This window comes from Mesitornis unicolor, unplaced genomic scaffold (assembly GCF_000695765.1).
Source record: "Mesitornis unicolor isolate BGI_N332 unplaced genomic scaffold, ASM69576v1 scaffold246, whole genome shotgun sequence".
Taxonomy (NCBI): Eukaryota; Metazoa; Chordata; class Aves; order Mesitornithiformes; family Mesitornithidae; genus Mesitornis; species Mesitornis unicolor.
This window is the reverse complement of record NW_010188650.1, coordinates 34,970-49,636: the sequence shown is the minus strand read 5'-3', so window position 1 is coordinate 49,636 and position 14,667 is coordinate 34,970. Positions and strand designations below refer to the sequence as shown.

The 14,667-nt window shown below is 37.7% G+C and overlaps 1 protein-coding gene across 1 annotated transcript in view; it reads right to left on the bottom strand.

Annotated features, from left to right (window-relative positions):
• The window catches only part of ARHGAP29 (Rho GTPase activating protein 29), a 50,455-nt gene that overhangs the window by 3,162 nt on the left and 32,626 nt on the right, over positions 1-14,667 (bottom strand). The window contains exons 5-19 of the mRNA XM_010185789.1: positions 11,520-11,580; positions 10,906-11,043; positions 10,558-10,622; positions 9,962-10,072; positions 9,760-9,840; positions 9,269-9,457; positions 8,894-9,031; positions 7,419-7,609; positions 5,491-5,657; positions 4,764-4,892; positions 4,397-4,495; positions 2,716-2,879; positions 2,274-2,462; positions 1,998-2,135; positions 194-426 (exon numbers count right to left, since the gene is read on the bottom strand). Coding sequence (XP_010184091.1) covers positions 194-426; positions 1,998-2,135; positions 2,274-2,462; positions 2,716-2,879; positions 4,397-4,495; positions 4,764-4,892; positions 5,491-5,657; positions 7,419-7,609; positions 8,894-9,031; positions 9,269-9,457; positions 9,760-9,840; positions 9,962-10,072; positions 10,558-10,622; positions 10,906-11,043; positions 11,520-11,580 — 2,093 coding nt within the window. The remainder of the gene's footprint in view (positions 1-193; positions 427-1,997; positions 2,136-2,273; positions 2,463-2,715; positions 2,880-4,396; positions 4,496-4,763; positions 4,893-5,490; positions 5,658-7,418; positions 7,610-8,893; positions 9,032-9,268; positions 9,458-9,759; positions 9,841-9,961; positions 10,073-10,557; positions 10,623-10,905; positions 11,044-11,519; positions 11,581-14,667) is intronic.

Below are 14,667 nucleotides of genomic sequence, written 5' to 3'. Positions count from 1 at the left end.
TTCCCTCCTTTCTTTCCATTTCCTATTCTTCTCTCACCTGAGAACTCATTACATTGGAAAAAGAAACAGCACCAGAACAACATCTAAGGCATACGTGTCTTCTCCCTCTGCAGTCATCAAAAAGGTGCAAGAGTTTCCTAGCATGGAGCCGTTTATTTTTCAATATCAGTTTGCATTTAAAGTCTTCTCTCACCTGTGAAGGTGTCCAATAAGGTACTGAAGAGTGTTATAGTTTGGTGCAGGCAGTTGTTTCAGAAGATCTTTAATTTTAATGATGATCCTATTCAGTTCAATACAGATGGACTGTCTTTTCTTTGAGTTGGGGCTAGCTTGTTTAGCATCTGATTCCTCATTAATGTGCTGGCTTTCTTTTGCAAGTCCAATGAACTCATTGTAAAGCCGAAACAAAATCAAGGGTTCTGGAAGCTGGGAAAGAAAACACAAAACAAAACAATATTCAGAAACACTCTCAAGCCATAACTGTAACTTCTTTGTTTCCTTCCTTTTTTTCCCTTCATCTCATCTAGCATCTTTCCTTAGATGATGACACCGTTTAATCCTTGTTCATTAGCTCAAACCACAATTTGTCAAATCCAATCCCAGGTAACAAAACCACTCTCCCCTACACCTTTCTCTAGATATCTTTTGCTAGACCTTTCCTGCAATAGCTACAGGACTAAGCACTTATCAATACATGTACAGATTTCAATAAAGTGATTGCTATGAGGGAGGGTTTTACAGTACATATGCACAAATGCTATGATAACAGAGCAGTTATTTTTCCAGTCCACTATTACACATGGCATCAAGTTTGGTCCATATTCCTTTTTTTAAAAATTGGATTTTAGGCCACACAGCATTAATTTTCAATTGTGATTGAATTATTCCCTCAGCATGAATATGAATGTTAATAATGATAAAGGGAATTACAAAAAAAGGACAAAAACTCAAACCTGACCTGGCTTTTTGCATTGCCCCAGCTTTAATAAAAGCAAAAAGTAGGACGACTACAAAAAACTCAATTTTAAAAAATAGTTTCAAATACGATTTAACTCAGGATTCTGTCTAAAAAAAGTCTTGACTGCATGTTTTTAGCACTGTTCCTGCATTTAAAATGACCAGGTTTACCTAAAAAACACACCAACAGATCAGCTGCAAAGGAAGTAATATGACTTAATTAAAAATCAAAATACAGCACATTCTCTCAAGCTGATACCCCAGTATGATGTACATAATATGCTAGCTTTTTATTTGAGTAAGTAGTCAGATTTCATCTCTAATCTTTCAAAAGCACTTAAGTTAATGGTGATGATCACGAGATTGGAGTGTGCATCTCTGACAGCCAGTGTGAGGATGAGGACAGGACCACACTGCTCAGGATTATTCCTTTCAAGGTTAACAGGTTCCCTGAGTGACTGTAATTTCACTGGGCAACATCCCAGCCTCATTTTCTCAGATACATACTGAAGCTCTTTTAGAAAACTCAATCATGAAGCTTTAAAGCTCCATTTTGAAAGAAAAAGATGCATAATCCCTCCATAATGAATGTATCATTACGACCATTATAAGTGTTCCATGAAATTTTTGCTAGCATCTATTAACAGCAATATATTAGCATCTGTCTGCATGCTGAGGCAAGAATATGGGAATGTTTTAAGCTTCACATAATACAGGCAAATTCAGTAACTGGAAAGGTTTTAGAAATTAAGCTTCAGTACAAGGGAACAGACAAAGCTTGTTCTGCATATGGCACTAATATTTAAAGAGACATCGTGCCCACGTGGAATACAGATTGCAATACCAGCAGTCAGTAATCTCACAGCTTTCCCTGCCTCTGTCACAGGCTCCATGTGAAAATAAAAAAGCCTACTGCAAATATGCAAGGCACTCATTTAATCTTTGGCTGCAAGGCTGCTGGAAATAAATATTTTTCCTTCTTATACTGAAAAAATATACTACACTACTTCAGTTTTCCATCTGACCTCTCAGGTACATACCTGCCGGAGATACAACTTGAGAACATTGCTGATATCATGTGCATAGAGTTCTGAGAGCTCAACCAAATCCTTTCCATTTTCAAAAGCTTGGCATAGCTTTTCAACTCTTGATTTGGCTCCATTCACACGATAGATGCCCTGAAATTAAAAGTCCAACACAACTCTATTTTAAATTTGAAAGGCAAGTGTAAAACACAGATGATATCAACGATATAAAGTGTTTTTTAAACTTTAGCTGTTCATACTTCAGTTTCATTAAAAAAAGCTTGAGCATACCTTGACATTCAGTGCTCTGCTTTCAATTTCTGACGTACATTTTTTGATGATGAAAGGAATGCCATCGGGAACATTTTTAGCAGCTTGGGCAAATTCCACTCCAAACAAGTGAAGCCTTCCATGAAGTTTTTTGTGCCCACATTGAATAGCTAAGGTCTCTAAACACTTTTTATGGCATGCAAGCGAACACTACAGGGGAGTAAAAACAAAAAGGAACATGGTTTGATACAATCTGACATCATAAGAAATCTCTCTGCTGTTTGTCACACCATATGCAGACAAAAGGGAAGATTTAATAGTCTACTGTGCTTTTGCTTTGATTTCATGATGATTCTATGAGCCACAAAGTCTGTATTTTTTATGCAGAAAAACAATGCAAGTTTCCCAAACTCCCAATTTGACATAAATCCCAAGCAGCAATTTAAACTGCTTTTCAGCTTACCTCCTCACACTCAGCTCCATGAAACACGACTAAGCTGTCACATTCTCTGCATTTAGATGGAGCTCTCAGCTTCCGTAGTTTGTGTGTTTGTGCTGCTTTGGACATATTAGTGTTTCTGAAAGGTCCTGGAGAATTTGCAGTTTCAGATGTCAGATCATTTAAACCTGGAGAGAATTTCCCTGTTACAGTCATTCTAATATCTACTGTGGGGATAGGGTATTTATTCTGATTTTTTTGAACCGTGCTGCAGAACCCAAAATTCTGTAAATATCCACAACTATCGAAGTAATCAAAAACATTTCCATCCCAGGAAGCAACACAACATTACAGCTTACAGAACAGACACATTAAGTATCAAATAATCATACATAAAAGTCACATACATACATCAGTCAGTTTTGCACTTTCAAGTATTTCAGTTTTCTCCTGTATTAATGGCATGTGAAAACATGAGAATATTTAATTCCAATTGCCCTGTAGTTCAAAAGCAACTCTTCATGAAATTTTCATTCTATGTATTCCAAAACCCTGTACTAAAGGATGAAGGAGGACATTATGGGCTGGCCTATAGCGTTTCTGAAATATTTCGAGCGTACTTTGCAGCAGCGAAGAATTAACACACACTCACAGCAGAACCCATATAAAATAAAAAAGGATTACTCATTCCCAATCTCCCCTCATAACAAAACATTTTTCTAGAGGATCCTAAAACAAAACAGCAACTGGCGCTCTTTGTGAGCACTTTTTCACGAGCAATTTACTGAAAATGCCATCAACAACTCTGTGAGCCAAAATACTTTGTTTTACAAAGAAAAACTTAAAGTTAACACATACAGTTAATTGCCCAGAAAGCTTCTTAAAAGCTCAAGTATTAATTAAACAATACCACTCCAAGTGAAAGTTTGCATTTGTTAACATCCTGCCATGCTTTAATTCTGGATCTAAATTAGTATTGTTAACCACAGGCTCATTCCTAGAAGGCAAAGTATGCGTTTAGGAAATAAGGACTAACTGAAGAATTTCCTAAGGGCTTTACTGAGCAAGCGCCACAAGTATTTCAGAACTAGTTTGTAAGTACTGCAGACATCCCACAGAACTAGTTCTGATAACCCAGTTATTCAAGTTTCAGTACCTGTCGCAACACTGTCTTTACATGGTCAAAACTCATTTGAAAATTAGAAATGGTCTGGTCAAATCTGGGACAGACACTGCCAGACTTTCTTATCTAAGTTGAAAAGGATAAAATCTCAGTTATTACCCTAAACGTTCGGATCTACTTTTTGCCAATTACCAACTCTGTGTATCTGCATTTCACTTCAAAGTTTAGAAGTGATCTTAAATACCTCAGAGCCATGCAGCTAATGTTAAACACAAATGTCTGGAGGGAACCATTAGTGGATCATTTCTGTTTACCCCAGGAGGGTGAAGAGACTAGAAGTGTTCAAAGGCTGCCCATATAGTTAATCTAAATATATGAAGACAATTCTGCACCGCTTCATTAAAATGACCTGAACATCATTCTTCAGCTCTCAACCTCAAGTGGCGCAGACTGTATTGAAAAGCAACGCTGTTGGTAGTCGCAGCCTTGGTAATTTACTTTTCTTAAGCAAGTTAAAAGGAAAAGCTACACTCTACAATAAAAAACATCTTCTGGGGACTTCAGGAAGGAAAACAACATTACCACAGTCTGAAGGAGATGGTGGCTCTCTTTCATCAAGATCATCTGCAGACGACATAGTACCAGTGGAAGGTGTTCGGGGAAGTCGCCTTTTAAAATCCCCTAGAGGATGAGAGAGATTTTCAGGAAGCTGAAAGCATCAGTTCCACCTAACCGTACATTTAGGGATATGGTTTAGGGGGTAGACAGGAGCGGTTGGACGTGATGATCTCAGAGGGCTTTTCCAACCGAGCGATTCTGTGATTCTGATTCTGTGATTTTCAGTATAGGCTCTGGCAAACGCTTGCTAAACTAACAGCGCTGTCTTCATTAATGTAAAACAGTCCAAAGAAAGGACTTCAAATTGGTATAACAGTGAGCGTAGCTGTACCTGGGCTAGCAGATGGAGAATCCATGGATCGTGACTCGCTGCTTCCCCCCGCACTTTCAGAATCGCTGCACATTCCTCCGCTCTGGTTGCCGACTGACCACGATCTGAACGGTGGTGGCCCTCGTATGGCTTTTGAAAAGAAAATCCACAGATACCAAATGTTAAAGAGAAAATGTTATTACTTTCTTTTTATTGAAAGACTATGACTTCAATACGATATTCAGTACGTACGATAATATAAATACCAGATTTATTCAATACCTACGATATTGATATAAAATAGTGAAGTATTGCAAGTAACACGATTACGCAAAATAGTGAAAAAAACCACAGCATATATTCCTGTAACAGCTTGAGGATGTAAGAAAATTGATTGCAGAAACTTGATACTTTTGCTTTAGCAAAACACTTGAAATCAATGTCTTGATTACAAAAACAATGGATTTTAACTTACTAAAGTTAATTGAAATAGTTGAGTACACTGAGCGTGACAGTGCTTGCTATTTGAATTGCATCCCATCTGTCTTGTGAAAGAATTTGGGTATACATACAGGCAGTTTTCCATTTGTCTTTATGCTCAAGTGCATAACTGTTTTATAGGTTTCGAACTTTAAAATACATTTTTTTAACCTCTTCAGTGGTACATTTCTGACAGTGAGACATCAAACACCTGCTTTTTCTGCTATTTCTCTTTAGAGACTGAACTCCAGGTGAAATAGGGAACTACCTTGGATATCTGTGCTGCTGGAAGATCTCTTCTCTCCAATCTTTTGCGAGCGATGATAAAATGGGCTTCCCACATCATCTAACATCTGAGCAGGAAAATCTCCTGAACACTGAGATAAGTTCCCATGTGATGTATGGACACTGTTGGTTGACTGCTTATTAAAAACCCTTCAAAAAAAAGAAATTTGAAGAATAATTTGAAGAATATGAGTAAGATAGAATTAAATTAAAAGCACTGTGTTTTTTTTTTTTTATCCCGGGGCACTAAAAATGGTTTGTTAATTGCTGTTCATGAACATACATATTTGACATGTAATTATTAAAGCCCCAATTTAAAAAGGAATAATAAGAAGGAAAAGAGCGGCAGTTTCTTTTAAATTAGGTATGTGCAGTTTCCCAGTGTTCTCCCATCATGTAAATCACCTTTTTTTACATCTCTGCAAGGTATTATGACTGTTATTTTGCAGACTTTGGGAGGAGAAAATAAAGAAAAGCAGCAAATCTGTTCATCTAAAGGCCAGAATAATTCAGAGGATCCTGCATCCTACTTTTATGCTTCTCCTCCATCAGGACCATTCACCTAGAAATGGGTAGGTGTTAAAGTGCTGTGCTTTTCTAAGCTGCCAGAAAGCTTATAATCAGTGCATGGTGAAAATCTGCTCTCAAGATAAGGACAAAAAACAGTTAACAGTAATTAATGTAAAATGCTGAAGCACCCTGTGGACAAAATGGCCTGGCTAGCCAAGTTTCACAGTCAGGAAGCTGTTCCTTAATCAGTTCTACCCTGTCCAACTGAACAACAAAAAAAAGACCTTAAAACACTAGAATTTGCATTGTCCAAGCCACTGTCTCTTAAATAAATCCAGGCCTAAACAATAATAATGATGATCACTTCAAGTACATGAAGAATCACAAGGCCACCTCAAAGAAAATAAAAGGTGGGGAGAGAAGAGGAGAAAAAACACACTCCTATAAATCTCATAGCTGGGAGAGCACACACACAGCTTGAAATTTCATGCTCATCGGTTTCTCAGGGAGCTGCATAGTTAAATCCCCCTAAGTCAAAGTTTATGAGTATAGCCTAAATCAGTCTTAAAAGGCAGGAAATTTACAGACAAGAACTAAGAATCTCAGCTTTAACTTTGAATTTCCTGGCTTTTGTTGGTAGAAGTCTGACTCAAGCAGTTTTTTTGTACTTAGTTTCCTTTTGAAAGACGATGACCACACTTTCCTGTAGAACTGTGAAACCCACAGCTTGGAATGGATGTTCTGGCGTTTTAGTGCCAAGAACGCTACTTTACAACAAGTTAAAGGTGGAAAAGCATGTGGCCTACTGGCACAAGGAGCTGTCTTCTTGTCTTGTAGTCTTTTACTTCCACATTAGCTATGTCTTTAATAGATTAACAGTAAAAACTGCCATTTCACACAGCTTGTAAAAAAATAACTAAGTTACAACATTAGGACATGTGGTCACATAGCACAAGGCAGAAATCAAGCAAAACTTCCTACCAAAAAAGTTGCCAAATGTAAAAAATAAGAAAAGGAGATCCTGTAGCAACAAGGCCTGCAGAGTTTAGAAACTGATTATCAAATACTCCTGCCACATCACACCACAGAGTTCACAATTTACGTTTTATTAACCAGTATCTGCTTTAAAATAGTAACACTGACAATTGTTGTGCAAGAATTGACTATGTTTTCGCAAGTCTCATTACACAAGATGACATTCTGCTTCAGAATTTAAAGTCAGGTTTTAATGTCAACATTATAAATAATCTATCAAAAGATGAGTCCAAGAAATAGAGAATGGTAAAGAACGGTGAAACACCAGGATTCATTTAATTCCTTCAGAAATGTTTTACTGTTAAACACGTGTGCCTAGCATTTAATCCTAAATCAAGCAAGTGCCGCCTGTAGTTTGGGACTCACCCGTCAACCTGGGAACTCGGGGTTTCAAAAGAACCTGATTCAATAGGAACACCTTCCTTTGGCAAGCTTTTCACAAACTCCGAATACTGCTGACCAGGGTCATAGAGTTTGGCACTCTCACAGAGGGACTGGCAGTTCACTGGAAGAGACACAACCTGAGTGTGCTGCAGCTGGAACAGGTTGACTGTTGCCTGTTGGGAGAAAAGACAATTTCCATATTTGCAGTTCACTTACTAGATATTTAACTTGCACTTTGCTCAACCAAAATTCATATCGTAACAGAAAATTATGTAAACCAGAAGACTAGAAAAAAAATATCTAGAAAATAATAAAATTTCTAAGGATTTGTACAAGATTCCTGAAAGACAGCTCCAAAACCTTCATCTGTAGTACAGATATTAGTATTCTTCTTTTCTCCGGGTTATTAAATCCTCTAGGTAGCAAAGGCAATTCCAATGGCTTCCCACTTTGGGTTTATCAAGATAAACAGCAAGGTTTGTTGCTACCAAGAAGGCAGTTTTCATGCTCTGGAGGGAATGTTAGTCACCACTACAGTGAAGTGGTTGGGACTTCCAAACCCAGATAAACTTGGTACCACTTTGAGAAAAGAAATGGACAAAACTCCTTGTTCCAACAGAACAGATTAACTTAACACTTTCTTTGTTAAATTACGTAAAACTTCTACCATGTTTTATCACAAGACAGAGACCATGGAAGGGGACACTGTGTGGCTGCTTCTTCAGCTTTGGGATTGCAGAGCAGTTTGCTATTTAGATATACTTGAACTGACAAGCTTGTCTAAGCTTTCTGCTGCTCTTATGGATAGGTTTTTGGGTTGCTTTGTGTATAGGAAGGTTGTCTGGGTTTTTTTATATTCCCTACCTACCTCAGAATTAAACTGTCTTTGTCTCATCTATAGAAGTATGCATCAAAGCTTTTTAAAAAACTGTGGGCGTAGATATACTGTTGTAACAATCCTTTATTTACATACATTAAATTAATACGTTAAATTAGTCGCAATGGATCCTGCAGTGAGACCAAGATTAGCAGACTCCATGGTGTAGCGTGTTAAACGTCCACTCTGTGCTTGAGCCAAACATCTTTGCTTATTCACTAACGGAAATAATGGGAATGGGAGCTGGAGTCTTAAGCAACCGAGTAACACTACTGCCATCAATACTTTTAAAGAGATTTTACAACATTTGTGCAGTTAGGGTTCTTACAAGTCAACAACTCAAAGAAACCCAAAAACATTCAAGACATGTAACACCCTCCCCTGGCTTTTTTTTTTTTAAACCCCTGACAGAAAGAGAACACCACAAACATTAAAAGTTTTCCTTCTCTCTCTATTGGCTTTCATCTCTGTTCTTTGAAATCTTTCTATTTTAACTACTTAACGCTACAGAGGAGGCTCTCTCTTAATCTTAACAATCTTTATATATCTGTGCCAAATGCATTTTAAAAAGCATGCTTACAGCTTTAAGAGTAAGATCACACTGGTAAATAAGCTCCCGAAGCTGTGTTAAGACATCACTTTTAAAGCTTTCCAAGTAATTTCTTTTTTCTTCCGCCTCTGCCATGCTTGCTTTATAGTGTTCATTGGCCTCTTCAGCCTAGAGAAAACACAAGTGTAACGGGTTGAGGGACTGCAGGCCTTAATGCAAGAAGCAAATAAAAAACCACACAAGACGCTTGTAACTGTAGATTCCCTTTCAGGATACGAGCCCAAAAGAGCATAGCATGATTAAAAGAATTATGAACAGAACACTTGCTCAAATGCTCCCATTGGGAAACTGTGAGTAAAGCCAGTGTAGACTTATCTTTAAAAGCAAGGAACAAAAACCTCTTACTTTTTGAAGAGCTTCTTCTTCTAACCTTCGTTTTTTTTCCAGTTGCTTGCTGACATCTTTCATAAAGCTTCCACTCGAGCTAAGTTGTTCCTCCTCAGCACGGGCAGTGCAGGATTTTGCCTTTTCATATTCATCTTGACGCTGCGTATACAGCAACTTCGCTTTTCTTAGTGCGGCTTCCAGCTCTTGCTGGAGAACGCAACAAAGGAAAAAAAGCAAAAGAATTAATGATTTTAATTTTCCTAGTTATTTAAGGTGATGTTTGAAGAGGCTGTTATGCACAGGTCTGCATGCTGCCGTTCAAAGTCCATAGTCACAGGAAGATAACCTCTTACAAATACAAGTATGCCACGAGATTGACAATTACATACTGCATCCAATGAGCCTCATAGATTCTACATGTGAATTCAAGTGTGTAACAGCCTTGTTTGAAAGCTTTGTCCCGTTGAAGAATTTTACATTGAATACTTAAAGACAAAAGAAATACCAACCATTTTTTTCTGTTCTCGCTGCCAAAGCTCCTTGATATCTTTCCTTTGTCTATCCAACTCATTTTTCCTTCCGAGAAGAGGCTGGATAGGAAACATTAACAGAGTATATAAGAGGCTTATAGGCTGCAAGTTTGTTCTTTTGAATAGTCTCTGCTGTTAAAAACATCTTAAAAACCTAAACAATCTTTTTCTTCAGGCTTACCTGCACAAATTTGTTAGACTGGAGAGCAGCAGCTGTTTGTTGGCAAAGTTGATTGTTCTCAATATCATTTTGAAAAGCATTAATGAAGATTGATTGGAATGGCATATAATCCTAAAATCACACACAACAAAAAATTAATGTTCTAGGTAGGTAAAGGCACGCTGACATTCTAACTGTCTGTGTAACTGAACTACATTTTCAATTTAGTCATGTATTTGTATGTGGAAGTCAGAGTTAGGTATGAATGTAGAAAAATCACTAATTTCTCAGTTAAGGGTTCATTTTACTAGGAAAACACTCAAAGAAGTCTACAAGTTCAAATCACAGAACACATTAGACAGAAAAAAAAACCCATATTGTGAAAACTAAAAGGCTATTCTGCATTTTCAACAAAAGTAAGTTTATATATCCCAATTTCCACAAGAGATGGGAAGTTAGAAAACACAGCAGGTATTTTAACCAGTGATTTACAGTAAAAATCAATTCTGTATCAACTTTGAAAAATCCACTCCTCGACATCCTCAAGTTTTACTTTCGGGCAAGGCATCCAATACATATTTAAGACTTTAAAATAAAGCCCCCTAAGATGTACTCACCTGGTGTCCAACAACAGCTTTAGCAGTTTCAGCCATTTTTGCTAAGTTTTTAGCGCATTCTGCTTCTATTAAAAGAAATTCAGAGTTACTGTTTACGCTAACAGTTGTACCACATGCTAAATGCTTTTTTACATTCTCCCTCTAAGATACAGGCTATACAGGGGACCACCTTCACTTTGTTACAGGCCTTTAATTATAGGAAATGCACGACAGTTCTGCCCACTTCAGCAGAACAGCTACTAATTTAGAAATCACATTATTGACAGTCTGCGGCACAGAGGCCTGACAACAGATTTAATTTCATCATGACAAAGCTGATTAAATGCCAGAAAAAAAAAAGCCACTCACCCAAGCTAAGCTTTTTTTCTACCCATGCGACTACATCCTTGGTATATTTTGACCAAGCTTTAGCGTAGGACAGAGCCGATTCAATTCCATTGTCATTTCTTAGGAGCATGCTATCGACCTCCTCTGCTCGAAGATGTCCTGAAGATAAAGCATCGACCACAAAGAAGTGAATTTGAGACGTGACCACACACTGAGAGCAAAGCCAGTATTAGCCAACTGTGAATGCTTAAGCAGCTCTGATCTTGAGTTGGTCTTTAATGCTTGTTGACTCTAAACAGGACTGACAGAGGCTTTAGAACAAATTAAAAGGTCATAGTATTTTATCTGGAGTAGTCATATGGTCAGCATAACTTTCTTAAAGAAAGTGACCCAGCAAAACACCAACCGGTCGATGACATACAGAAGTGCTTCAGGCCTTGGTTCTTTTTGGCCCCAAAAAGCAATCCAGGTTGGTTATGCACAAACATGGAAAACATCTGCAAATTTTTTACAGTCAAGTTTTAATGGCAGCACAGACATAAAAAAAAAGTGACCTAGCAACTTATTTATAACAATTTAGAAGATGAAAACACAGATACAGAATGGTGTTTATTAATATTAAATGAATAACCTACCTTGAATATCATCCCTTTCATGCAGTGAACCCCCAGACTCCACTGAAAGATTCTCAAAAGACTGGTGTACAAGAAACAAAACATGAAGTTAGGGAAGACAAGCTCTCCCTAAAATTGACAGCTAACAAAACAAATGGCATCATCTGCCCCTTTCTTATTTTGCAGATAAAGCAACAAATTGTGCTGTAACTCCAATACCTTCTAAGCTCCCATAGCTGTTGATTGAGACATAATAAATAGCAAGGAATCATTAAACCAACAATCTTGAAAGGCTGTGGTGAAAAAAGTTAATTGTTTATCAAATCGGGTTGATATTTAAATGACCTTCAGCTCTTCTTAGAACCCTACCTGTCTTTTAAAAAGTATTTCATAAAATCATTTGGTTGGAAGAGACCTTTAAGATCCTCAAGTCCAGCCATAACCTAACTCTACCAAACCTGGCACTAAACCATATCCCTTAGTACCATGTCAGTGCATCTTTCAAACACCTCCAGTGATGGTGATTCAGCCACCTCCCTGGGAAGCCTATTCCAGTATTTATAGAGACCTAACATCACATACATATAACAGACACCATTCTACAAGCCAGTATAATCCTGTATTTCTTCCTCATGGGAACAGAGTTACGATTTCTCCTAAATTACTTGCAGGGGTACACTGCAGGCACAACAACTGACTAATAACACTTGCTAATGAAGCCTTGACAGTCAGTACAAGCTGACAGAACTTCACCCAGTAATAAAAGGAATTTAGCACAAGATTTCATCCCTATTTTTGTCCTCATGCTGCATTTTGCAAGTTTAACGACTTGTAGGACTGTGCTGTAAACCGGGCTGCTGAACAAATGTAACTGAATAAGAAGTTGACCTAGTAACCACCCTCCTTTTTAAAAGAAACAAAACCCAAAAAAGCCACCACAACTCTACCTAATTTTAAGTGAATAAACCACTCTTGAAGACTCAGAAGCAGAGAGTAGGCAGAAAACAAAGGCCAAGAAATAGCTGCAGAGTGGCCTTAAGCTTTACAAGAACAGCTTGTTTCCCTTTTAGACTTTGGTGTAGGTTTTTTTCAGGACTTAAAGATAAATGGAGCACAGTAACAATGATGCAAGTAGTATGTTTTTGGTTTAGGGTTTTTTTTGTTTGTTTGTGGGGTTTTTCTAATGTAAATGGAAACTGAGAATAAATAATTAAAAAAAAAATCCCTCAACAATCATTGCTTACTTGACAGCAAAAGCAGCTTTTCCACACACCAAAACATGCAAGGTATTAATCATCAGGTACATTGAACAGAATCAAACTACAGTCTGAACAACAGCTTCATTCCTAAATAAGTACAAGACCAGTACAATCACTGTCTAATAGAAGAGTTTCAGTAAAACGGAAGGGCTTTTTCAGAACGAGTGGGAAATCCATACAAAGCTGTCTATCAATCAAATGGTAAAAAGAAATAAAATCTGAATTTAGAAATGGATCAATATTCAGTTGCACAGAAAGCCCAAACATTCCTGGATTTAGTTCTGATTTGGGTATAAAGTATTACTGTCTTCAAGTAGATTTTTAAGTGCCATACAGTTATTAGGGAAGAACAAATAAGAGAAAATAAAACCCCTCATACTTTATATTAACTCAGGAGGCACTTAACCCTTAATTCCCAAAAATTATTTCCAATTCTATAGGACCTCAATAATTTCAGTCCTGAGAACTCTTCACTCCTTTCCAGGAATTCAGGCACACAGTCTACTTAGGGCAGCTAATCAATGTTCATCCATCCACATTCACCCCACAGCAAATATGTAATACCATGCTTTAAAAGCAAGCACACAGACAACTACTTTTAGTTATGCCCTACGATTTATTATCAGAACTTGACCCATAGAGCTTGCCCCCTCAAACAAATGACTCATTCCAGTGAGCCTAGGGGGAGAGGAAAGGAAAAAGAAGGTGGCTGACTTCTAGACAGTTTTCACTTCTCAATTTTAACCACTCTCTTCTGCCTTTTTTTTCCCCCCATCACCCAAGAACTCTCACCCTGACACAGGCAAACGTCTGCACACATTTTGAACATGTTATCCTTCTCACAGCTTGTTGAATAATGCAAGGTCAGACATGCCTGTCTCATCTCTCCCAATGTATCCTAGAGCTCCTCTGTTTTTAATTAAGAAATATCTTTGCTTCCACCTTGTGCTTCTGGTTGTACTGAAAGGGCTAAAATGAGAACAATTACATTTGCGAAGCGGGGGTACACATATCATTTAACTTCAGCTTCCAAGTGGAATGCCCAAATTAAAGAATGTAGACTCCCCTGCAGCCAAGAGAAGCAAGATCAGCCCCACCCCAGCCCCCTTCGATTGCAGAGGTCCCAGACTTCAGAGGCAATTAAAGCCTCTCTCCTTAATTAACCCTCAAACCATTTACATGGTAAATTCTACCAAATGTTATACTTTAATCTTTAAGGTACAGCTAGCTGCTATCTATGTTCAACCACTGAATGTACTCATCTACAGGAATGAAAAGTTAATACAGCTACTGAAATATTTTCATTTAATTCCTTCTAACACTCAACTCCTAGCTGGTTCGCAAATCGGTCTCTGAATTGCAAATAAAAGTGAAATGTTAAATGTGTATTTATTTGCCTGAATGAAAGTGCCCTTAAATTTAAGGCACATTTCCAAGTAATTCAACTATATTATCCTGCCTGCTCCAAAATTTATAATAGTTCCCTTCGACATTAGGAAAAGCAAATCACACTACAAAAAAAGAGCTTTTAAATATTAGCTGGTGGCTTCTGGAGGATCTGGAATAGAAATCCTTCTTCATTTCTTTATATTCTTAATTTCCCCTTGGTCTTCCCCCACCCCTGTATTCAGAGGAGTGATCTTTTAATCAAGCATTCAGTTCACAACACAATATATGGGACCATCTTGACTCACAGAAACACATTTTTGCATTGCAAAGCCATTACAAGATTAAAATGTTGGCAAATACCAATCAGCTGAAACAGTACGTGTTCAAATCATCTCATTTAAGTAACATGAGATGCTGCCTTCTATACTATTTTATTTCATACTTCTTATCAGCAATCTAATCCTCTAAGTCTGCTGGAACCAGTTTTCTGAGTAGCCTCTTCCCCCTCCACATTGTTTGCG